At 44.9% G+C, this 26562-nt stretch overlaps 1 protein-coding gene across 1 annotated transcript in view; it reads left to right on the top strand.

Annotated features, from left to right (window-relative positions):
* CASTOR2 (cytosolic arginine sensor for mTORC1 subunit 2) overlaps window positions 1–26562 on the top strand; it is a 106676-nt gene that overhangs the window by 68132 nt on the left and 11982 nt on the right. Inside the window, exon 2 of the mRNA XM_027861967.1 lies at window positions 6314–6384. Coding sequence (XP_027717768.1) covers window positions 6314–6384 — 71 coding nt within the window. The remainder of the gene's footprint in view (window positions 1–6313; window positions 6385–26562) is intronic.

Raw genomic sequence — 26562 nt, 5'->3', positions numbered from 1 at the left:
CCCCCCCCCCCTTCCCCTCTCCCTGTCTGTCCCTCTCCCCCTCTCCAGTTCTGGAACCATAATCCAATCATTCCAGTCTTTATTACTGGAAAGAGTATGTCAACCAAAATGCCACTCAGTCCCTGGCCACTGTTGCCCTACTAATATTGTCATTCCTGTTAGAATATAAGCTCCTTGAGGACAGAGACTATCCTTTTAGTATTTGTATTGTGGTCACATTGTAGGCACTTAAATGCTTTTTCATTCATTGTAGTGTTAAGGGAAAGGGTCACAATTTGCATTTGTTTCCATGAAATATCAAACCCCCAGAGGAAGGCTAGTGAGAGGCTAATGGCGCTGGAACACAGGGCCTTGAACTTGGCATAGGCGTGACCCAGATTCAAATCCTGCCTCAGACATTTGTGATTTGAGGCAAGTCACTTAATTTCTCTGTCCCTCAGTTTCTTCATCCATAAAATGAAAAGATTGGACCAGAGAGCCTCTGAGATCCCTTTATTGGATCAACACTCCTAGATTCTCTATAGAAGATTTATGAGGATCACCAGTGGGCGAAGAGTTGAGTCGCCATTTTCACCAATGAGGTCATAGAGTCGTCGAAACCTACATGGGTGCCTACTATGTGCAAGGTTTGTAGGGAGGCACTGCTGTGGAATAAATGCTGTTTACTTTCTAAATACTTTGGAGTCAGGAAGACCTGGGTTCGAGTTTGGCCTCAGGCCCCTGTGACTTCGCCGGAGAGATGAGAGCATCCAGTTGAGCAGCATTGGGATTGGCTGCTATGATGTGCGAGTGCGTGTGCATGTGCGTGCCTGTGTTTTTGTCTGTTCCTAGCCCATTGTTAACAGCTCTGATAACATTTGGAAGCCAGCTGTCTTTCCTGCTACCATTTGTAAGTTGTTCCCGATACCCAAAGCCTCAGGCCATGTATTTCCATGGAGGACTGGCCGCCTTCAATCCCTGTGGTGTCTGTAGAGAGAGTTAGAAGCCTGGGGTCCTGAATACATGGCAGCTGTTTATTTCAGAGCTTTTGAGTCTTGCTCTAAGTACGTCTTGGGCCCCCTCCTCTTCTGAATCGTGCAGACAGCACCCAAATTAGCACTTAATAAGGTGATAATTTGCTGTTGGCCCCAAAGCAATTATAAATTTCATTTGTCCACCTAATGGTTGCAAATTGGTTACGGCATAACCAAGGAGAGTGAGACAATCAGACAAAATGTCTGATGAGAAGTTGACGCGTTGGGGCTGGTCTTTGGGATAAAGAGACCACGAGCAGGACCTAGAATATTCACAGGCTGCTTTACAGTCCTCACTCAGATTTAAGTGTGGGCATGACTCACTAACTATTGGAACTGAGAGTGATACTTATTATAATTGTTGGGGGCTGGGATTTTCTAGGGCTTAATGACAAAGTGTCGGCCCCCGGGGTCCCTGAGGTTCCTTCTAAGGGTGAATGACTTGACCTGTCTAGGGTTTTCTTGGCAGAGATACTGGAGTGGTTTGTCCTTTCCTTCTTCAGTTCTTTTTACAGATGAAGAAACGAGGTAAACAGGATTATGTGACTTGCCCAGGGTCACAAAGCTGTTGTCTGAGGCCAGATTTTAGCTGCGTTCCTCCCCAATGCCAGGCACTCTGTACTGCACGTGGATCTGCCTGCATGCCCATTTCTTCTCTCACATGCTCAGTTTCCTTCTCTAAAATGAAGGGTTTGGTTTAGATGACCTGAAGTCCCTTCCAGCTCCAGGGCTTGTCCCTTCACCCTCTGGACTCAGTTTCTTCATCTGTAAAATGGTGGAGTTGAACCCGATGGCCTTTGAGGTCCCTTCCTGGTGTAGATCTCGGTGGTCGCCGTATCATTAAAAAGTGACTTTGGTTCGCACCCCCCACAGCCCATCTTTGAGCCCAGGGAGCTGATCCCCGCAACCAGCCGGCATACGCTCATCCAGAATTTTTGTTCATTTTTCATCTTTCTTTTCTCTTGCTCCCTGGGGTTTTCTCCCTCAAGGCTTTCCAACGATGGATGTATTTCTGGTAGGAGTCAGAGTTTGGCTGTACACGGGGAGAAAGCAAGACCTGATAAATGGCCTTGATTACTTGGGCCAATCCCTGCGTGCGCGCACACACACATACCACACACACACACCTGCACAAGCGGGCCCACCTTGACCTGTCCTCCAAATCAATGGCGCTTAGCCTGAGGGGAAGGGGAAGAGAGAGAGGATCCAAGGGGCTGCTTTGGAATGCAAGGCCCAGCTGTGCCGGTGTCCAGGCTCCCAGAGGGCCTCAGCACAGGCGATAGAGACCAGGCCAAGTCCTCCTGCTCAAAGGTTTGCCGCTGGTCACTTGGTGAAAAAGGGCCAAGATGGCGGGCCATCTTGTGTGCCAGCTTCGGGCATCTCACTCTCTCTGAGCTTCGTTTTCTTAATCTCTAAAATGGGGCTAACATTTTCATTTTCTGTGCCCTAAACAAGTGAGTTTTTAATGGGTTTTTGGTTTTTTGGGATTTTTTTTTTTGTGGGATTCTTTTATTTTGTCCTTAATCAATGTAAGGAGCTTCCGAATTTGTCAGTCCATCAGCAGTTGGCAGGCGTTTTTTAAGTGCTTATGAGGTGGTGCAGTGGTTACAGTACCAGGCCTGGCATCGAGTCTAAGGAAGGGGAAGGGTATCTTGTCATGTTGTAATAGGGTCCTGGGTTCAAATTCTGCCTCTCATCTGTGAAACACTGAGATTCCCTTCATGTCTTTGAGCCTCAATTTTTTCCTCTGTGAAGTGGGAACAATAATACCCATCTCACATGTTTCTCAATTGAAATAATGGTTGAAAAGTGCTGTGTGCAAAGCTTAACGGGCTTTATTGATGGCAGTTATTATTATTATTATTGTTTTTACTTACATTATTCTTGCTTTCTAGTATTAATGGGTGTGGCTACTAGAAATATTCTAAGAAAGGCTGTGTGGGGGTGCGGGTGAGTGTGTTAGAGGCAGCTCTTGCTGGTCTGGCGGGAGCCTCACATTTGGTCTTGGATGGGGACTCTTTTGACAGGCTTCATCCACACAGCCTCTGATGGATGGTCTTGCTCTTTGAATAGTAGACTTTTAGAACTTGGAAGTAAGAGCTTATTTTTTACTTTTTTCTGTTTGATCCTTAAACAACTTAAGTGGCAGCCCCTGGAGGCGGGGAGTGGGGGGGGGGGGAAGGTGAAAGGAGGAACCTTTCCTTCCCAAGTCTTTGGGGGTAACCAAGCATAAGGTTTGTCTGGGTCCCCTAGACTAAGTATAATAATAATACCTATTCTCTAATTTAAATTTTACTGATATATTCATAATTAATAACATGGAAGAGTTGATAATTTTCTTATTAAAATTGAACTGTATTTAAATTTTGCAATCATGCTAAGAAATCACTAAAACATCCATACCCTTTGATACTGCTGATAGCTGGTGATGCAATAGAGAGAGTGCTGGGCCTGGAGTCAGAAAGACCTGAATTCAAATCCAGTTTCAGACACTAACTGTGACCCTGGGCAAGTCATTTCACCTCCATCTGCCTCAGTTTCCTCAACTCTAAAATGGAGATAATTACAACACCTACTTCACAGGGTTGTTGTGAAAATCAAATGAGATAATATTTGTAAAGCATTTAGCACAGCACCTGGCACATAATAAACACTTAATACATCCTCTCTTACTCTTTCTTTTCTTTCTTCCTTCCTTCCTCCCTTTCTCCCTTTTTCCTCTCTATCCTTCCTCCTTCCTTCCTCTCTTTCCTTCCTTTTTTCCTTCCTTCCTTCTGCTCTCCCTTTATTCATTCTGTCCTTCCTTCCTCCCTCCTTCCCTACCTTCCTTCCTCCTTTCTTCCCATCCCTCTTTTCCTTCTTCCCTTCTATTCTTCTTCCCTTCTTTGCACCCTTCTTTCCTTCATTCTTTTTTCCCTCCTTCTTTCCCTTTCTCTTTGTAGAGGTCGGGAAGAGGTCCATAAGTTTCATCAGACACTGCCAAAGGATTTTAAATCCCTGGTATATACTGCCAGTCTTAGTTGATGTATTTTTTTCTGATTTTTTTTTCTTTTTTATTCTTTGTTGCAAGGGATAGCTCTCTATGGAGAGCGAAGAGAAGGGATAGATTTGGAAGTGACCGCCATATAAAAAAAAATCTTAAAGCCAAAAACATTTCGACTATGAAGGGGCCAAGCAATTTGCCAGGGTCTTGTTCTGTGGGCATGTATTGGCAGTGCCCAGAGAAGCCAAAATTGGCCCCAAACATAGGCCTGGGCAGGTCTCTCACCAGTCCAGCCCCCCCTTCTCCAAGATGGATGGTCAAAGGGAGCCGCCAAGCTTTCTTCTCTTGCGGTGGAGGGAGATGGAGATGGGAGGCCAGCCCCTTCTTGGCTTTCTCTTCCATGATGTGCTCAGGTGGCATCATCTCTGGCCATTCAGGGCAGGGACAGCATCTGGTGAGGGCCCCAAATCCCAATTTATCTCACAAAACCTGAAGGAACTAGGGATTTTTAAGCCGGGGAATGCAGCAAATATGTGTGTCTGTGCACACACATGCCTAAGGGTTAGAACAGAGATAGCATTTTAACTGTGTCAAATGTTTAACACGCTGGAGGCTGGCCAAGTATCAATCCAAGGAAATTAGGCCTAACTCCCTTCAAGGCCTGGTTCCAATGCCAGGTCCTCCAAGATGTCTTAACTGATTCCCCACTTACTAGTCTCTTTCCCCCCTCCTGTCTCTCTGTTGCTTTTTTAAAAAATATATCCTGTATTTGTGGCTAATATGGAAATACGTTTTGCATGATTTCACATATATAGTGGATTTCACATTTCTTGCCTTCTCAGTGGGTAGGGGAGGGACGGAAAGGAGAAAGAAAATTCAGAACTTAAACTCTTTTTAAATAAATGTTAAAAATAAAGACTTTTGCAGAATCATTTCATATATATTATATGTATGTATGTTTATTTATCTGTATTTCTCTAAGAATCCCAGAGGTTCTTAACCTATTTTTGTATCCTATCACTCCTCAGACAGTGTGCTGAAACCTATTAATTCCTTCTCAGAGTTGGGTTTTTAAATGCATAAAATAAAATGCCCAGGATTACAAAGGAACGCAATTACCTTGGAATGCAGTGATCCAGATAGCCCTTCACAGATTCCAGGTTCAGAACCACTGCCATAGTAGAATATAAGTTACTGAGGGCCTTCTTCAGTGCCTGGCACACAGTAGGCACTTAATAAATGTTTGTTTGTTGATCAATTACAGGCAGAGGAATTTAAGTTTGTTACCTTGAATTCGGGAATGAGGGTTGGGAGGAATTTTAGAGGCCTTTTGGTCCAATCCCCTGATTTTTCTCAAAAGAGAAACTGAAGTTCAGCAAAAGGGAGTGACCTGTGACCACACAGGTAGTGAGCTTCAGTCAGGGAGATCTAGGTTTCCTTCAGATACTGCGAGCTTTCTGGCATGTGAAGAAATTTGGTCTTGAGTGGGGGGCTGTCTGGGCAGGGTTCATCCACACAACCTCCAATAGATAATCAGACAGTTACTCGCTGTGTGATTATGGGCAGTATTAACACAAACCATTGCTAGAGAAGCTGGTTCCATGATTTCATTAGAATCGGGAGCTAGCTCTTGGTTGAGGAAGCTCCTACCAATGCATGCTGGGACCTTCTCTTCTCTGTAACTATCTGATGGTCTTAGAGGCTTGTCTAGTGTCCAGGGTAAATGGACCAGAATGTGTCCAAAGAATAGCTCAAACCCATCTCTTCCTAGTCCCAAGGCCAATGCTCCAGCCATTATACCACACTGCCTCTCCTTTGTTACTATTGTTTTTATTTTAACCAGGATCAATGAGCAGAATTTAGAGGGAGGCAGGTTTTAGCTCAACCAAAGGAAAAACTCCTAATAATTAGAAAGGTCTAAAAATGGCATGGATTTCTTCAAAAGGTGCTGAAATCGCCATCACAGAAGGTATTCAAACAGAAGATGAATGAACACTTGTTAAATATAAGGGCATTCTTGCCTAGGTACAAGCCAAGCCAGATGGCCTCTGAAATCTCTTTTAACTCTAAGGTTCTGTGATTCAATAAGAGTCAGAGACAGTAAGAAATAAGTTAATTTGTGAACTTGAAAGTGCATAGGAAGGCGGGTAGTTGTGATTTCTATATAATTGTGCTTCTTTGCATCCTTCAGTGTTTCTTTATGCTCATCCTGCATGTCTCAGTGCTTGCTTCTGAGTGGAAGGATGGCACCCTAGGGAGGGAGCTGCAGTTGTGCCCCGCGGCTAACCTGTCACTAAGATCTCCTCTTCTCTGCCAGGTGCAAGTTCTTTAGCCTGACCGAGACGCCAGAGGATTACACCATCATCGTGGATGAAGAGGGCTTCCTGGGTAAGTGGAGTCAGAGTCTCTGCCTTTCCGTCGTGGGGGAGGGAGAGAGGAGATGTCTATAGTCCCACCTGACCATTCTCTCATCAGTATGAGTCGTCAGCATCCAGCTTTTGTCCATACTCTTGGCCCTGAAATGAGGGACGTGTGTCTGAAGTCACTCACCAGTCCCAGGAAAGGGACTGAGAAACTCAGTAATGCACCTGAATATTAATGGGTGTGGCTGCTAGAAACATTCTGAGAGAGGGTGTGTGTGTGTGTGTCTGTGTGTTGGAGGCAGCTCTAGCTGGTCTGGCGGGAACCTCACATTTGGTCTTGGATGGGGGCTCTTTTGATAGGCTTTATCCACACAGCCTCTGGATGATCTTGCTCTTTGAATCGTAGGCTTCTAGGACTGGAACAGCAACCAGTTCATTTGTTCTAATGAAAGGTTCAATGTCAGTGCCATTGCGGGAATTAAGGACGGGGATGGTTGAAGAACCTCATGTTTGTATGTTCCTACTCCTGGACTAGGCAGACGCCCAGTCTGACCGTAGAGAAAAGCATTGCTGCCACACCAATGTGATGTGGACAGATGCTTGACCTGTGGGTCAGTAGGCCTGGATTCTAATCCTGCTTTTGCCATTAACTTAGTGGCCAAATGGACTCCACTCTATTATCTATTTATATCTTTGGGATATTTATTTATTTATTCGTGTATTTAAATCATTATATATTCACTATGATTATTCTAAATATTTTTATGATTATATGTAGACTGTGTTTATATATAGTTAAAATATATTATCTAATAATACAAGTGTAATCTATAATTACATATATGACAATACATATATTACACGTGTGTTATATATCTATGTAATATATAATTATATGTGTAATATAACTATACCTAATGAGTAATGTATAACTATACAAAATATAATGTATTTAGAATAATTATAGTTATTTACAGACCTGGAATATAAACTCCTTGAGGGCAGGAATTGAGTTTGCTTTTCTTTGCTTAGCTCAGTGCCTGGCACATAGTAGGTGCTTAATAAAAATAGTTGCTCCATCCTGATTCCGTCAGTAGAGGGAACTCCAATCCCGTTGAAATAGCAAAGGGGGAGGGTAGTGGCATGCATTTCCTGCTCATGTGAAGCCCCAGTGTTATAAGAACTAATCCCTTCCCTTCTCTCCCTAACTCTTGACAGTGAGATGTCCCATATTGCTTGGGAGTATCCAAGCAAGAAGGGACTGTGGAGGTCATCTTTCCAACCCAGCTCCTTTTAGACTGTGTATTTATAAGGATCGGCTCTGTATCTGTGACTTTATAGTATCTAGAACGCCCAGTTGAGGACTTCTGCGAGCTATAGGCTCAAAGAGTTGCCAGCATTTCTCAAACTCTGGGTTGTGACCCCATATGTGGTCTTAAACCCACATTTTAAGATGTGCTGACGGAGTTGAGAGTGGAAAAAATTTAAGAAGCCCTGGGCTAGCGCACCATGAGAGGAGACTTGCCAGGGTCACACAGCTAATAAGTGTCTGAGGCTGGATTTGAACTTCCTCACTCCAAGCCCAACACTACCCACTGCACAACCTAGCTGCCTTGAGGTTTCATTGGTACCTGACGTATAGGAGGCCCTTAATAAATGCTTGTTCATTGATTGATTTTGTAGAAGGAACTGATCCCGAGGGAGAGGGGACTTGACCAAGGTCAGGTCACACAGCTAATACTGAAAAAGCCAGAACTAGAACACAGCTCTCCAGGATCCCATTTCAGACACTGGAGCTCTCTGCTTCAGGCATGGGCTTGTGTCCACAAACAGAGACTGAAATTTTGGCCCCAGAATGCACATTAGAGCTGCTCCCTCTAACATAGAAGGCCAGACTACATGGGCTGCCTTATTAGTCAAACTTCTAAATAATTATCTAGTTTTCCATTAGGAAATAAATTGATTTTTCCCCCTTCCTAATTATAGGCTCAAGTGGAAGGTAAGCATGGTGACCAGAGAACTACAAAGAAGAAAAGAAGGTCTTAGAATTAAGCAAGGTGTTGCGGGGAGGGTGGTACTCTCTAGGTGTTTGTGCTAGATGCCTGAATTTTTTGGAAACTCTTTTTCCAGTTTAAAAGACAAGGAAAGGAGGGAGAGGAAGAGAGGGAGAGTGGGAAAGGGAGGAACAGAGGGAGCAGGGGAAAGGAAGAGAGAGGAAAGAAAAAAACAAGGAAGAAAAGAGAGAGGAAGGGAGGGAGGGAGGATTAGTGACTGAGCACTCTTAAGCCCTTCCTATGTACCAGCCACTCTGCTCAGCACTGGGGATAGAAATTAAAAAGAGAAGACTATCCCTGCCCCCAGTAAGCTTACATTCTTTTTTGTTTGTTTAAGAAGCTTACAATTCTACTAGGGGCCAATGGCATATTTAATAGGGAGTGGTGGCCAGAGAGAGATAGCCTGGTTTGGGATGGAGGTTTGGAGGGGAATGGATAGATGCACCCTTTCTAGTAGACAAGGTTGCCTTGATTTGGCTCCTTCTATGTGAAAGAGTGCCTGAGGTGGCCTCAGAATCACTGAGCCCCCAGTGAGTTCAAGTCTCACCTGTTCTGTATTGACTCTGTTATTACACTCAGGTAACTCACTGCGCCCAAGTGAGTCTAAAACTCTCGAGTGGCGGCTCTGCCTTGGTAGAGGGAGCCCTCCCAGGTATGCTACAGTGGGGATGGAGGGTGGGGCACGGCAGGCCGCTACCCGGCCCCGGGACCTGCAGCCAGATGCTGTTGTGTTGGCAGGGACACAGTCTTCCACCAGAAACCAGGGACAGCAAACAGCCACGTCAAAGATTCTTCCAGGTCATTTGTCCCGGGTGGGAAAATACATTAGCTCCAGGGGCTGTTCACTCCCTTGGGGATGTGTACCTGTCACACCTGAGTACCCAGGGCACAGGGAAGCTTTCTCTAGCAAGATGAAAACAGGCTGGTGGGGGAGCAGGGGGGAGCATGGGAGGGCATGGGAGAACAGGGCAGCTGCTGGTCTAACTGGAAAACCCAGATTTTCTGTTTTGCCCCCAATAGGCCACGTAAACTGAGCCTCACTTCACACAACTATAAAATGAATGAGTTGGACAAAATCATTATGAGCTGGTTATGTGAAACTTACTGTTCTTCAAACATCTTTAAAACCCGATGGCCTCCTTCCTACTCCCCCTCCCCGCCCTCCTCAGATCTGTTTCCCTCTACCCTTCAGACACTGAGGGAGGCTTTGCTAATGTTCTGGAAAGCGGAAGGATCCACAGGAGAGAACGGAACACAAGAGGCAGTCTGTCTGTGGACCTGGAGTCAGCAAGACCTGGGTTCAGATTCAGCCTGAGACACCTACTAGCTGTGTGACCTTGGGCAAGTCACTTAACCACTCTGCCTCAGTTTCCTTATCTGTAAAATGGGAATAATAGCATTTACCTCCTAGAGTTGTGAAAATCAGATGAGAAAATAAACATAAAGCACTCAGCCACAGCTCTAGCTTAGCTAACTAACTAGCCTAACTCAGAACTCCTGAGCTCAAGCCACCCACCAGCCTCAGCCGCCACCCACCAGCCTCAGCCTCCACCTCTCCAGCACCAGGGATTATAGGAGTGGACCCCACTCCTGGCCTCAGTCTTCCTAAGTGCCGTCTCTGCTTCCTTGATAGAGTGTCAGCCATCCAGGTATGAGCCCCAAAGTAGTAGTTTGATTATTTGTGTTGAAAATAACTGTAGAAACACTGCCCAAGAAAGAAAAGTCAGTCAGTTAGCTAGCATCGATTAGCATCTGTGTGTCCAACATTGTGTCCAGCTCTGGAGATACAAAGAAACATAGGCCCTGCCCTCAGGAGCTCACAATCTAATGGGTAAACAATGTGGGAACAAGTGTATACAAATTATATACAAGCTATCAAAATAGGAAATAATTAGCAGAGGGGGAAGGTGCTGGAAATTACAAACTAACATTGTAACAGTGACAACAATAGTAATAATAGCTAGCATTGATAGGGTACTTTGTGCCGGGCACTGTGCTAAGTGCTTTTATAATTATTATTTTTATCTCAGTTAATCTTCAAGGACCTACCCTGGTGTCCTTGCTACCTTACAGGCAATTGTGTGCCAATAAAGAGTTGGTCTGCTATAGAAAGTCATTTGTGAAAACTTGTATTTTCCCATCTCATTTTCACCAGTGATGCTTTCAATATATATTTAGAGCTTTCTCATAAAGGTTTCATGAAGATGAGAAAGTAGGTATGTGGATTGGTAACTGTCCTCTCTCTTGCCTTTTTGGGGGTGGTAATACCATCCAATAATTCAGTGTCATCACCTTTTCTATTTATCTTTAAAAACTGCTGCCTCGTTGCTTCAGAGTTTTTACCTCCAATATAGATTTCTTCTATGTGTACCTCATCTGATCCATTTCCCCCTCCATGCCTTTGCCATTTCCTCACATTGTACTGTGTACTCACATCCGTGTTGAGTCTAGATGTTAATGGTTCCATTGCCGTCGATGATGAAAATAGTTTGTTCTGGAAATGCTGATCTGTGTCTGTTTTTGTCTGTTTGTTGTCCTTCCATGTTCTTCCGTGAATGGCTCTCCTGCCAAGCCATCTCACTCCGCTCCGCAGCTCTTCACAATTTTGTGAGGCGGTGTTGCCCATCCTACTTTGTAACATTAGTTTCTATCTTAAAACCCTGTTGCCTTTGACTGCCATCTCTTGATACTTGTGAAGGAGAAGGCACTTTTCTAGCTGAGAAGGTTGTTTGGCATTTTGTGCCTCTCTGTTGTGGTCTGTCCTTTCTGTCAGATTTCTGTAGGGAATAGTGACATTCCACACCAGGTCCTTTCCTTGATCCGTTTCTCATTTTTTGTCATCATTAATGTGAACAGGTCAGGCTGGGGCTGATATAATTATATATGTGGTGTTTTCTCCTCTCTTTTCTTTTTTTTATATTTTGGTATTAATTTTGACCTTTATTCTTTTTTTTTTCCTGGTAGCCAGTTCTCTTTATTTTTTTTTACATTAATTTATTTTGATTTATCAACAATCACTTCCATACGCTTTGGAGTTTAAAATTTTTTACCTTTACTCGTACTCGACTGCACATAGTCAGCTGTTTTTTAAATCACTCCCGTATGAGGACCATTCATCTCCTGTCTGTCAAGATGTCATCAGTCTTACTTTTTATGGTGATGTGCCGTGTTTGCCAAGTTCAGTGCCTTCCAATTCTAAAAGAAAATGGCCTTTCAAGACTTTGAATTCTTTTCTCTCTTTATCCTGAGCTGCATTTTCCGACATATTTTTCACCATCCTCCTCTTTGCCCACCTTAGGTTTAATGCCATCGACTCATCTCTGTGTATGTTTATTTAGCTTATGGGTATTTGTCAAGCTCTCCATAGATTTCTATACCTCTTCAACATCTGTTGGCAAATAAGCGACAATTAGCTTCATGGTCTTCTTGCTTTTGCCCATCATGAGCCCTGTGCCAACCAAATTACCGATGGGTTGACTCGTTTCATAAACATCTGTCACATACTGTGAGTGTCTCGATTTGGAGGCCAGCAGACCAGTGTTCTTTTCTTCTTTCCACCAGCCCCAGTCCACTGGAGGCTCTTCTCCTCAACCACTGCCCTCATTCATCAAACCCCATTCCCCTCTGGCTTGCTGCTGCCGTGGTTTCTGCCTCTCCTTCACCCCCAGCTCTGCTCCTTTCTGTCCCATCATTCATCCACTTGGCTCCAGTCTCTGTCTTTGGTCTAAGTGGCAGTTAGCTAATATAGTAAACCCTTTCTGCTAATGAGCAAACAGAAGAAGACAATAAGGCCTCCCCAGGGTCCTTCCTGCTGTGCTATACTAAGTCTGCACTTCCCTCTTTAAGGGATTATTGCAAGGCAGAGCATGGACCGGATGGGCTTGGTGGTCCCTTCTAACGCTGAGATTCTGTTTCAGAGAAAGAGTTAAATAACCACAGGACGGGAATCCAGGGTTTGCCATCAGTGCCGTAGGAGTCCGGAGGCAGTAGGGACATCGCTACGATCAAGGAAAGCCTTTGGAAGGAGGTGCTATTTGTCCTGGGCCAGGAAGGTTGGGCAGGCTAAGATGGCAGCCAAGAGCCCAGAGAAGCTGATGGCTCTCCCTGAGACCTGACCTTGCCCTGCTGTTCCTTATCCCACTCACTGTACGTGTTGTGAGTCATCCTCATTGGGTGGGGTTGGAGGTGGACCTTGGTGAGGCCTCAAGGAGGGTCCTTGCCACGGCCTTCTGTCTCACTCGCTGTAACAACTCCTGTTGGGGCCAAGTGTTCTGTAGGTGCTGTTGTTTTCTGTCCTGGGCCAGGAAGACTGGAACAGGCCATGCTCCTGAGCATCCCGCTTCTCTAAGAGCTCCTGGGCCTGGGCCTGGGCCTGGCCCTGCCACTGACTGACTGCGCAGGTCCCTCTGAGCCCACGGGTCTGCTTTCATCTTCACGTTCCCCTGTCAGCCAAGCACGAGGATTGGTGGAGAACAAGGAGGGTAGAGGGAACATGCCAGGAAGGACACCTAGGGCCTGTGGCCATTAGCTCATTATGTGACTTCCCCTCTCCAGCCCTCTCCTTATCGGTAAATGAGGGACATTATAACTTACCCTGCAGACCTCACAGGGCTTAAGGAGACCATAGAACCGTAGACCTAGAGCTGGAAGAACCCTGGAGATCTAGTTCTCCCCTCCCCCCCACCTTTTTTTTAAACCAGTGAGATAACTGAGTCCTGGAGAAATCAAGTGACTTCCCCAAGATCATGCAAGTGCTGTAAGGAGAGCCAGGATTTGAACGCAGGTCATGGACTCATGAATCTCAAGCTGGAAGTTTCCCCCGTAACCATCCAGTCCAGGAAGGAATTCTTGATCTTTTTTTGCGTCCTGGACCAAATCACTTTGTTTGTCTTCAAGTTCCTAATTGAAGGAAATGCTAAATTTCAGCTCGAGGTTAGTTAAAATAAAGATGTGATTTTTTTTTTTCCATCCAATTTCATGGACACCTTGGGGATCTGTAGACCTCTGGTTAAGTAAGAACCTTTGATCTAGCCTAACAGTTCTCAGACTTTTTATTTTCAGGTCCTCTTTATATTCTTAACAATTATGGAAGACTCCTCCCCTCCCAAAGAGCTTTTGTTTATGTGGGAGGTATAGGTACATGTGATAGTTTATAGTATAATAGATAGTGTATACTATACATACAATATATTTTTCTATATTATGTAATATATAGCATGTACTACATATATATACTGATATATTGTGTGGTATTTATTATTTATTATAGCTTGTATATCTGTATATTAATCATACTATAGAACATATATTTTATGTATTATATAATATATAGTATATTTTATACTATGTGTGATATATACATATATCATATAGTACTATATGTTATGTATGACACAATTATATACTACATAACTAATATTGGTTACATGATTAATATATTAAAATGTTATATGGTTATTCTATTATATACTTATTCTATATTATTTTCGGTAAAATATCTATGTACCACAAATTATATGAGGAATGCATTGAGCATGTGGATATATAATTAATATATATGGAATATATTATATAAAGTATATTACAGAGGGAGAGATTTTTCTATATTAGAAATTAAAATCTTAGCATTATGAAAATAGTCTTGATCTTGCAGACCCCCTGAAAGGGCTTCAGGAACCCCTGGAGTCCACTAAACCAAAGATCTAGTTCAGCCCTTTTATTTTCAGAATCCAAGACCTCCAAGAAAAGTAATTTGCCCGAGTTCTCCTACATAGGAAGCCTTTCTAGTGTGTGAAATGTGGATGGGGAGGAAGAGCTCTGTAACCTTCAACTAGAGAAAGTAAAAGTGACTTGTTGTTATCTTACTCTCCTGGAAGCTGGCACTGAGATTTCCGCCCTCTTTCTGGCCTGTCTCCCAGGCTGCCGACGTTGGTCTGATGGGAAGGGCCTGGGTCTTCTTAGCTTCCCTGTCTAATCCCCTTCCCCAGATGGACATGACCTTGCCGGCATTATCTGAAGGCCAACCACCCATCCCACAACTCTCCAGACATGGGTTTACTTTCATTTCCTCTTCTGGCTAATCTGAACAGAGAACTCTAGACATCCTTGATGTCAAAGGAACTGGTGCGGGTATCTACCACACAGTCATTATTGGCGGTTCCCATGTGGGCCTCGCACTCCTGCCCATTTAAGGGCCAGGCTTCTGTGGCTTGGCACTTGGGACCCATAGTGGGAGGAATCTAGTCCTTGGAGTGGGTGGCTGAGAAAGATGTTAAGGAGGTAATTAACCTCCATATTTTAAACCGCAGGAAGGCTGAGAAGCAGATGGGCTAGGCACCCTGAAAAGGGCGTGGGGCAGCCCATAGGTAGGAGCATGGTAACCATGCAAATATTTGGAGGAAAGAAGCTTCATTTGTTAAGTGAATGGCCAGGCTCTTAATTGTAGTTAGGAATCTTTTTTTTAACACTTGCTCTAACTAGGGGTATTTCCTTTTTATAAGTAAAAAGTATCAGTAATGAGTTTGGGTACTATTATATAAATAAACATCCAATTTTTTTTTTTAACTTAGGTGGCTATATTGTGGTATGTGGCTGTACCCATCAGTACTCTTTGGCCAAAGTAGGCCAAGCTACTGAACCTGTGTTTGTTGTTCAGTATAGAAGCATGTATACCCACCCTCCAGTCCTCGAGGGTTTCATTCTTCCTCTCCCCCTACCCTAGAACCCACCCCTAACCTTTCCACCAATGAGTCTTCCCCTTTTGTCCTCCTGGCTGGACGCTGCACCTCCATCCCCACCCCTGCCAGAGGGAACCTAGAATCTCCCCTCCTCTCCAACTCCTAGACCTACATCCCCTTCCCAGTGATGGGATGCTGCCACATCCCTAAGACTCCTAGGAGTCTCGTCCTGGCCATCTGCCCTGGGCTGACCATCTCTCCTGCTGCTATATGATTGACTGTCTTCACCGATTTGGGTACAAAGTTCCTTGAGCAGGGACATGCTTATTTTTCTATCCTATTCCTAGCACTCAGATAAAAAGTGTTACTTAATAAATGCTTCTCATTCATTTATTCATATAGTCACTGGGAGTAATGTGTAAAAAAAAACAAAATCTTTTTTTCCCTAAAAAAACAAAGGAGAAGTTTAAAGGGACCAGGCTCTCTCTCTCTCTTGCCCCACTTATTTAAAAACAAACTCCTGGTGTCATGGGATGACAGAGCTGGAAGGAACCTTAGAGAGCTAGCATTTTCCAGACTGTTCCATGCATCCCGTGCTCCATAAACAGGGATTGTATCCTCCCAAAAAATCAATGCTGGCATTATCTTCCTTTTAAAATAATAAATATGAAGTATGTGTAGATGGATGGGTGGGTGGGTGGGTGGTTAGATAGATAGATATCACACATATTTAGGTATACTGATTTTTTTTCAATTTGAAAATATTTCCCAGTTCTCTTTTGCTTGATCCGCAATTTCCCTAGCTGCCCTTTTATCGGGGGGTGGGGTATTCCTGTCCCCCATTACCCTACCAAAATTTCCCCTCCCCCCAAAATACATACCATTTTATACGCGCACTCCCTTATTTCAAGCCTAGAAGTATCCTGTTGCTAAATTAGTTTGGGAAATGCTGGTGTAGTCCTAACAGCTTACTTTACCTTCTCTGTGTTGACTTTGTCTGGAAGAATAGAATGTAATCTCCTTGAGGGCAAGTCCAGTCTCGATTTTGTGTTTGCATCTCCAAGTTCATGGCACATCTCTTAGCACATAGTAAATGCTTTTGCATTCATTCATTCATTCATTCAAACAAACAGAATTCTACATGAAAATGAGTTCCTATTATGTACAGTTTGGGGTTTTAGTTTTTTTCGATGTGTGCTTATTTTAACAAGTAGTCACTTGTTATGGCAGCTAGGTAGTGCAATGGATAGATCATCCAAGTTGCAGTCAATAAGATCAGAGTTCAAACCTGGTCTCAGACACTTACTAGCTACGTGACCCTGGGCAAGTCACTTAACCCTGTTTGCCTCAGTTTCTCATCAGTAAAATGGGGGTGCACTGGAGAAGGAAATGGCAAGCCACCCTAGTGTATTTGCCGAGAAAGGTCCATGGGGTCACATAGAGTAGGACACAACTGAATAATAACAACAATCATAGAATTGCTCTGTTTGGGGCTCCAAAATACTTTGATGGGTGGACTCATCCATCTAATAAAGGAGGAACCTGAGTCCCATGGAGGGAAGGGACTCTCGTTTCAGACGTCAAGGCCTGCACTTTGTGGAACCACACCTGCAGGGAGGGGGAAGGGAAGCCCTGCCTGTAAGGTCCCCCGGATGCAGGGGGATGGGACCCCGGCGCCTGGGCTGGCCCGGTCTTCCACAACGCTAACCGAGATCCCCCAAGCCGCGGGATCTGGAGTCAGGCTAGCGGGATGACAGGTGTCCGTCCTCGTGCTTCTTTCTCTGCTGAGGCTGTTTGAAACCGTCCTTTGGGGGAGACAGCTGGGGCCACGCTGTCTCACCACCACAGCCTCTCGCTTTGGGGTCAAGCCAACCACGTCTGTCTCCAGGCCGGTTTCCTCCTAATTTGACAGATCATTACCCAAAATGAAAGACTTGGAGAGAGATAGTTGCCTCTGATAAAGATGTGCTCCCTGATTCCCTACTCCCGTCACGGCAGCAGAGAGAGTGAACTCTCTCCAGCTTGATTTGGGGGACTCCGAGGGGGCCTCCCAGAGACAGAAACAAAGACTGTCAGATAAATCTCGGGCTGCCATCCCCATGGGATAAAAGGTGGGAGCCAAAACCAGACTACAGAGGTCAGCTCATCCAACCCCCTCATTTTACAGATGGAGAAACTGAGGCCCACAGACTGGAGATCATAAATCTAGGGCTGCTACGGACTTCAGAGTCCAAGATGGCTAAGTGACTTGTCCAAGGTCATGCAAATAGTAAGCAACAAAGCGGGGGTTGAACCCAGGTCATATCAAGGTATCTTGTCACCTAGGTGATGCAGCATGTAGAGCGCCAGGCCTGGAGTCTGAAGGACTTGAGTTCAAATCAAATCTCAGATATTTACTAGCTGTGTGACCCTGGGCAAGTCACTTCACCTCTGTTTGCCTCAGTTTCCTCACCTGTAACATGGAATTAATAATAGCACCTAGGTGTTGTGAGGATCAAGTGAAAAGATAATTATCAAGCACTTGGCACATAGTAAATACTATATAAATGTTAGCTAGTATAATACATTATTATTATTTCACCACTGTTTGCCTCAGTTTCCCCATCTGTAAATGAGGATAATAATAGTACCTACCTCCCAGGGTTGTTGTGAGAACCAAATGAGATGATAATTGTAAAGCACTTTGTACAGTGCCTGGCACATAGGAAGCGCTATATAAATGTTCACTATTATTAATATTCATTCAGCAAACATTTATTAAGCACCTACAGTACAATACTGTGCTAGGCATTGAGGGTACATAGACAAAAATGAAACAGTTCCTGCCCTCAAGTAGCTTACATTCTCCTCGGGGGAAATGACAAGAATACAAAGAACTAAATATAAGTTAGAGAGAGAGGAATCTCAGGAGGGCTGACACTAGCCATTCAGAGTGTGGAGTAGGAATTGGTACTTGAGCTGTTCCTTGAAGAAAACTAGGAATTCTACAAGGCAGAAGTGAGAAGGGAGTGCTTTCCAGGCATGGGGAAACTGCCTGTGCAAAAGCTTGGAGATGGGAAATGGAATGTCATGGGCAAGGAACAGTTAACAGACCAGAGTATCTGGGTACAGGCTGCCATAAGCCCAGACCATCCCATATTCTCTCTCTCTCTCTCTGTCTCCCTCTCTCTCTCTCTCTCTCTCTCTCTCTCTCTCTCTCTCTCTCTCTCTCTCTCTCTCTCCCTCTCCCTCTCCCCCTCCCTCCCTCTGTCTCTCTCCCTTTCTCCCTCCCTCCCTCCCTTCCCCTCTCTCTCCCATCCTTTTGTATGTTCTAAAAAGGAAAGTAAAACTGTCTGAACCTGTTGTGATGTCAAGTTGACCACTACCAGAAATGGTTCCAGGGGAGGCAGATTATGGCTAATTTTCTGTTCTCCGTGGGCAGGTGGGCAGAGAGCTGGCCTCAAAGCTAAGGAGATCTGGGTTCAAGAACCACCTCTGGCGCATCTTGGCTATGTGACCATGGGACAAATGACCCCATCTCAGTACCCTGGGCAACTGCCTTTGACATTTCCAGGTAGTCAGGGGTCTACATTGGTGGGAGGTTCCTCCCAGTGAGTTAGTTCTCTAGGCCAATGAAATCTTGTCCCACACAGCCCTTCGCCCCACCCCCAATCCATTTGGGAGAGAAGGGTACGGTCCCTTCAAATTAGCAAAAGATCAGATTAACTCTAAACATAAATTCTTGTCCCTTGCTTTTAAGTAACTAAGTTACCAGTGCTGTCTAGACACTGTTAGAGAACCTACTCTAACGAATAGGTAAGAATTGTTTAAAAGTGAACGGTTAATGGTATTTCTAAAGTGCTTGCAAATAGTGTTGGCTTTCCCTCCATAACCCTGAAACTGAATATAAACTGAAATAATCCCTCTCATTGAACCCTTGGTTAACAGATTAATTTCCTGAGCCAAAATTACATGAGCCTGGCTCCTTTCTTCAATGTGACCAGTTTAAAATTAATGAGATTTGACTATACTGTGCTGTGCAAGGGTTTTCTCTTTCACAGATATCTGGACCTTACTCCAAGAAGTCCCAGGGAGTTTTCTGTTTTTGGAAGGTTGGCCAGAAATAATTTCATAGAATCATAGTATCTTCAGTTAAAAGATGTTGTGGACTATCTTACCCAAACTGAGCTAGAATGAATCACCAAGCATTTCTTAAGCATTGACTAATTCCGGGCCTTATGCAAAGCACTGGACTCTGAGAGCGTCCCTAGTGGCCATCCCTCATTGCAAAATGGCGACCGTGTCTGATGGTCTCTTCAACTCTTTTCAGTAGGCCCTGAGAAGGGGAAAGACGTAACAGTAGGTGCCTGAAACAGGACTTCAATCCAGGTCTTCCTGATTCTGAGGCCAGATCTCTGTCTATCCACCTTGGTACACAGAATACGAGAGCCTAGACTAGGATTTTCTACCCATTTGGAGAAGTGACCAGAGCTGGAATAGAAAGGGAGCTAACAACTTAGGATGTTCTTTGTTGGAAGGAGCAGAGCTCAGAGGCAGGAGACGGTGGATGACCCCAGGAAGCAGAAGCTTCCCGGAGGAGGTGGCGGTACTTGCTCTGGGCTTTGAAGGGTGAGCAAGATTTGGTTGGGAGAGACAGAGACAGAGAGAGTGTGCTGGGGATGATGGCTCAGGAGCACTCAAAGAAAAAGCCTCCCTGGAATGCCCCACCCCCCAAAGCTGCCTTTACTCTCAGACCACAAAGGCCACCTGCAGCTAGAAGCCCCTCCGCCTGCCCACTCAAGGAGCTCAGAAACTCCTGACCTGGAGAAAATGGTGGATAGTTACAAATGTGGCTGACCCCAGCGCTCAAATGCCAGAGACAAATCGTGTGGAACATTCTTTGAGCTAATGACCTGAGAAAGAGCCGACTCAGGTGTTCTTCTCTCCTCTGTTCCAGTTGTGTCTTTAACAGTAATAGCAGGGCACCAGGGTCACCTGGAGCCCCTTTCTTGCTGGAGGGTCAGACCCATCAGGGCCAAGCCTCTCATGGAGAGACCCTTCAGGGCGGCACACGCGAGACCTGGCTTCTGGTCCAGTCTAGACCTCAGAGGCCAACTTCTAGTCCAACTCATTTTACAGATGAGGAAAAAGATCCAGACAGGGGGAAGTGACTTACCTAGGTCACATGGCTAGTAAGGAGCAGAGTCAGAATTCGAACCCAGGTGCCTTACCCCCAGCACACTGTCCTCTGTGTCATGAGGTGGTCCAGATTGCAGGTCCCCAGCTCCCTCTGCCCGGGCTCTCTCTTTACCTTGGGCTGATGGTTGGGAGTTGGCATTGTTCAGTGTTCTTTGGGCGCATTCCAATTATTTCAGCATCCCCTTCCAGCACGTGGGCCAGGGTTTATTTTTATAGGGATGTGGGTAGTTTCACCTCCAATCAAGTCCATGCCTGGTGCCCTGTTAGAGGTGACCCTGGGTTCCTGAAGGCTTTAGAAACTCTTACCAAGCTGGACCAGCTTCGAAGAAAAGCCAGCCTCATGATAGATATCAGGACTCCATGGCCATTTTCCGAGGAACAGCCTGGACAAATTTAGAGGAGCTCATGACCAAGAAGCCATCGACCAAGTGACCAGATTCTTTGGCCTCATTCTATCATGGCTTTGGGGAGAGGGAGGTCTTTGATAGAATATATATGTAGGCCTGAAGAAATCACAAATTCATGGATTCCAAGTAGAAACAGAAAAGACAGGAGTCCTTAGCCTAGGGTCAGTGGGATTGTGTTTATTTAAATATGTTGATATTTCAGTCTAATTGGCATCCTTTGTAATTCTGTTATTTCAGGCATTCTGAAAGCATGATTCTGAGAAGGGATCCATCACACACACACACACACACACACACACACACATACTTTAAGAACACACCCCACATACTAGCATCAAAAAATTGCAATTTCTTAACTTGAAGAATCTAAGTGAGACAATTCCCTTAGTTGGGGTTTTTTTGTTTTTGTTTTTTTTTTTTGGAGGAGGGGATTCATTAAATGTATAATAAAGGTCTGAATTTTTTGTCACAAATAACCCCAGGCCATTAAGCAAATGACATATTAAGAATTTTCCTGCTGAACCTTCCATGGAGGGGAAAATGGTGGCCCCATCATTGCTATTGGGCGAGGGGCTGCCTGCATTCCACACCCTCTTGTATCAGGCTGGGGAATGAGCTTTTCTTTTTTTCTGGGTGGCCCCCACCCCCTTCCAGTAGGGGGGTCCTCACTGCCGGCAACCTCTTCGTTTTCAGTCAATTGGTAGTCATTAATGAAGTGCCTACTGTGTGTCAGGCCTTGCCAAATTAGGAGACTGAAGCTTATGGACGGGAAATGGTGTATCGAAAGTGGAACATAAAAATAGGGGCTGGGCCAGATCTCAGAAACCAGCTCCACCCCCCATTTTGGCTCCTGATTCTGACTATTTTTTTTTTCCATAATGTTGGTTGATAATTTTTTTCAAAGATCACTCACTTTTCAATGACTCTTCCTTCCCCCCACCACACACACATAATGGAACTCTCTCTTCTAATAAATAAGGGAAGCAAAATGAATTAACACCTTGGCCCATCTCAATTTGCCACTTTCTGCACCCAAGGTCCACCACCTGTGGCCAAGAGGAGGGGGAGACATTTTACATCAGCAGTTCTCAGAAGTCCCATTTGATTACTGTGTTGATGGGAATTTGGAAGTCTGTCTGGGCTATTTTGCTTTTAATAATAATAATAATAACAACTAGCATTGCTGTAGAACTTTAAAGTTTGCAAAGCACTTTTCGTATGTTAACTCATTTTGCCCTCAACCCTGTGAGGAGATGCTGCTGTTATCCCTATTTTACAGATGAGGAAACTGAGGCAAACAGTGGTTAAATGACTTGACCAGGTAGTAAGTGTCTGAGGCAGGATTTGAATTTTGGTGTTCTGGGCTCCAAGGCCAGCGCTCCAACCATTGCACCCCCAGTTGCCTGTACATTTTCGTGGTCATTGTGTAAACTGTTCTCCTGGTTCTGCTTACTTCATCCTGCATCTGTTTGTACAAAGCTTCCCAAGTTTCTCTGAAGGTTTTATAGTCATCATTTTTATGGTATAATCGTATTCCATTATAGCAGAATTTTTAACCTGAGGTCAGTGAATTTATTTGTTTAATGTATTTGTTCATTCATTTTGCTCACCTTATTTATTAGGCGAGAGAGCTCTATTGTGTGTGGGGGGAAGGGAGACTCATTGAGAAGTGAGTGATCTTTTAAAAAGACCATCAACCAACATTATAAAAAAAGAAAGTCAGAATCAGGAGCCGGAATGGGGGGTGGTTTCTGTGTGCTGACTCAGCCCCTATTTTGTGTGCTTGACTTTGGATATGTCAGTTCTTTTCTCAGTAGACTAGCTTTCCTTTACAATCTGATCTATTTCATTAAGAGCCTTACTCTACAAAGGGGTCCATAGATTCACCAGACTGCCATGGAGATGGGGATACATGACCCCCAAAACATTAAGAAGTCTTACATCAGGCAGCTAGGTGGTGCAGTAGATAGAGCATTCAACTGGACACTGGGAAACAGACACTTAGTAGTTGTGTGACCCTGGGCAAGTCACTTATCCTCTGTCTGCCTCAGTTTCCTCATGTTGGACTCAATGATCTTTAAGGTACTTTGGCCACAGTCAAAATATTTTGGCTTGAAGGGGCTGCGACTTCTGTCTGTGAACAGAGTAGTCCCATAGGAAGCTATGGGTAGTTCCAGAATGTCATTTTACCTTGGATGGCCATGGCTGGTTTCTGTCATTCAAGCTTTTACATTCTGACGAACAATCTGCAGATCGAATAAAACCTTAAATCTCCTAATGGGGATCAGTGTGTCTGTTGCGGCCAAAGCAAATACCTTGTATCCAAAATAAGGCAGGATCATGAGTTATAGAGCAGGATTCTGTTGACACTCCTGTTCCCAAGGCTGATTGTGGAGGCAGAGAGAGCGAGAGAGGGGGGCAGGGGGAGGGGGGGCAGACAGAGAAAAGGATTAAATAAATTTAAATCAATTGCCGAGAGATCTGTTTTATTGGGGGGGAATTGAGAATGAGGGGGGAAACCATGGAAGGCTTCTTGGAGAAGGTGACATTCCCAAAGTCAGAGCACCTCAATGAAAGGGAAGCAGGTGGGAAGCTGACATCCTGCTCAGGGGGGCCTTGGGACGGCCCGGCTGCTATTTTTAGGGCTGGGGATGGGCTGTGACAAAAATAAGCCCCGTCAGCCTCTGAATAGGTTAGATTTTGTGTGCGTGGTCTCTGCTCTCCATCCTCTGCTCCCCTTGACTGTCCTTGGTGGGGAATATGTAGGGAGCATCTGACTTGGAGAGAACCAGAAAACTCCTCAAGAGCCATTTTAAGGAGACTGAAAAGGCCCCAAAATAGCCAAGCAGTCAGAAGACTTCCCATCTTGTGGTCGAGCAGGGGCAGTGCTTGGCTTAGAAGCAGAAAGCCCTGGGTTGGAATTCTGCTTTATACACTTACTAACAGTGTGAACCTGGCCTCAGTTTCCTCAATTGTAAAATGAGAGATTGGGCCAGATGGCCTTTGAGGTCCCTTCTGACCCTCTGAGCTACTATCCTGTGATAAGGTGATTCATAACCCACGGCATGTCCCTTCACTTCCCTGGGCCTCGGTTTCCTCAGCTGTCAAATGGGGAAATGGGCAGAGGAAGATGGACTAGAACAGATCTGGGATCTTTTTCTCTTGGCCTCAGTTTGACCATCTGTAAAATGCGGACCCAGAGGTCCTTCATACAAAGCCCATCCTGGAAGGCTTGATAATTGTCCTCAACTGCTTTTGTTACTTTTTTTTCTTTATTATTCTTTGTTCCGAAGGCCGGCTTGCTGCCGTGGGGTGTAGGGATCCTGCCTCAGACCTTCCCCAGCTGTGGAAATCAGAGTAAATCGCCAGACTGCTTTAGGCCTCAGTTTCCTCATTTGTAAAATGAGATAAGGGCCCTTCCAGCAATCCGGTGAAACGATGGTGTTTTTAGAAGGGCGATAAAAATTTCTGACATCCTCTGACTCCTAAGGTTTTGTGTTCACTAGACTCCTAGTAAGCCACCTCCCTCCTGAAGCTTGCCCTGATTTCCCCCAGCTGCCCAGGGCCTTTCCCCCTCCCAATAACCTTGTATTTATTTTGTGTGAGAGGCAGCCTGGTGGCAGAGTGGGTAGAGAGCTGACCAAGGTCTGAGTTCTAATCCTACTTGGGATACATTCTAATTTAGGCCCTGGACAATCTACTTGTTGAGGGGGGAAAGGGGGCAGGCAATTTTCTAGCACTAAAAGTTGTAGAAAAGGTGCCAATCTGCACCCTGTGCCAGCGAAATTACTGGTCCGGTCTCCAAAAATATGTATACATGTTGTCTTTCCTAATAGAATGTAAGCTCCATGAGGGCAAGAAACAGCTGAGGTTTCTTTGTTTCTCTAGTGCCGTTCCTAACTTTGTGTGTGGTGCCTAGGAGGTATTTAATTAGTGCTGATTGAGTTAAGAAAAGGCAATTGGACTTTCTTTGGCAGTCACCTTCCTGATGGCCTTTGAGGGGATCCTACAGAATTGGGGGTTTTCTCTCATTCTCAAATCCAGCCACCTCTGCCATCTTAGCCTGCCCCTTTAAACTTGGAACAAGTCCTCAGTGGGTTTCTATTTTGGGTGCCATTAATTCTCCCCAAAGGCTGGAATGAGCAGCCTCCCAGGCTGGAGCTCTGCTCTGCTTGACTTATCTTATGAGACAGGCCCGCCACGGGACAGTCTTATCGATTGTGATTCCCAGGAGGAGTAGCATTGCGCCTGGCATCCTCCTCCGAGCCCCCACCGGCGTGCCTGCTTTCTACACTGCTCAGAGGAGTTCCGTAGCCAGCCTGACGATTCCATTGCTCAGCTGAACCTGAGGAGAGAGAACCTACTTATGTAAGGGCTGCCTAAAAATACACACTACTCGAACGCTTCACTGACTCCAGAGTTAACTCCTGGCTTCCTGGCCTCCGTCTTCAGGAGCAGTCAAAGCAGGGAGGCAGGGGCTGCAGTGTGGAAGGCCCCCATCTTACCCACTCATGCCTTCATGAAAAGACCAGGGTGGAACCACACCCTGCCCTCAAGGAGCTTACATTCTCCTGGGTACAACCAGTGTGTACAGAGATAAGTGAAAGCAGCTTAGTGGTACAATGGATGGAGCGCTGGGCCTAGAGTCAGGGAAACTCAAGTTCAAATCCAGCCTCAGATCCTTGTAGGTGTGACCCTGGGCAAGTCACTTAACCTGCCCAAGTTTTCTCATTCTAAAATGGGGATGATAATAGCACCTACCTTCCAGAGTGGTTGTGAGGATAAAATGAGGTGTTTGTAAAGTGCTTTGTAGATTGTAACGCAATATATAAATGCATGGTGGTGGTGGTAGTTAATAGTAGCAGTAGTAGTCATAGATATGAGGTAATTTGAGGAAAGAGAATTAGATATTAATTAATAATTAGTTAAGAGAGTGTGAGGCAGGAGTCAGATGAGAGGTGGTATGAAGAATATGTACTTTCGGGGCAGTGGATAGAGCACCAGCCCTGAAGTCAGGAGGACCTGAGTTCAAATCCGGCCTCAGACCAAACACTTGACACTTACTAATTATGTGACCCTGGGCAAGTCACTTAACCCCAATTGCCTAAAAGAAAAAAAAAGAATATGTACTTTCTGCAAGGGTTTAAGTTTTTCTAAGCCCAGGTTTCTTACCTGTGGTCTGAAAAATTATCTTTTAAAAATATTTGGATAACTGTATTTCAATATGATTGCTTTCTTTAAATGTATTTTATACATTTAAAAATTATATTCTGGGGCAGCTAGGTGGCGCTACAATGGATAGAGCACCAGTCTTGGAGTTAGGAGGACCTGAGTTCAAATCAGGCCTCTGACACTTACTAGCTGTGTGACCCTGAGCAAGTCACTTCACCCCAATTGCCTCCAGAACGAAATAAAAACTTTATTCTGAGAAGGGCTCCATAGGCTTCCCTGGACTCCCACAAAAAGTGAAGAGCCCCTATTCTTTGCCCTCATTTCATAGCATCTTGTCTCACAATCTTCAAGCAGAGGCTGGCTGCCCCCTCATTGGAGAGAAGGGATTCTCCCTGAGGCCAGAGGTCCCCGCCAGCTGTGAGATCCTGGGTCTAGAGCGATCCCTGATGACAGACCCATCAGACACCCATGAGGGCAGTTGGGGGTATTCAGAGTCCAGCTCAAACATCATCAAGGGCTCCCCTCCCATGACTCTGTCAAGTTGGCTCTCACAGTGCCTGCCACATAGTAGGGAGCTTAACAAATACTGTTTGATAGATTGTCAAAGTGTAAGCTCCTTGAGGACAGGGGCGAATTTTGTTTGTTTATTTGTCAAAGGGCCTGCCACATAGTAGGAGCTTAACAAATATGGGTTGATAGATTGTCAGAATGTAAG

The sequence above is a fragment of the Vombatus ursinus genome, unplaced genomic scaffold (assembly GCF_900497805.2).
Source record: "Vombatus ursinus unplaced genomic scaffold, bare-nosed wombat genome assembly UNPS02014768.1, whole genome shotgun sequence".
In the NCBI taxonomy this organism is placed as follows: domain Eukaryota; kingdom Metazoa; phylum Chordata; class Mammalia; order Diprotodontia; family Vombatidae; genus Vombatus; species Vombatus ursinus.
The sequence above is the reverse complement of the archived record's forward strand: the minus strand, read 5'-3'. Positions and strand labels throughout refer to the sequence as shown.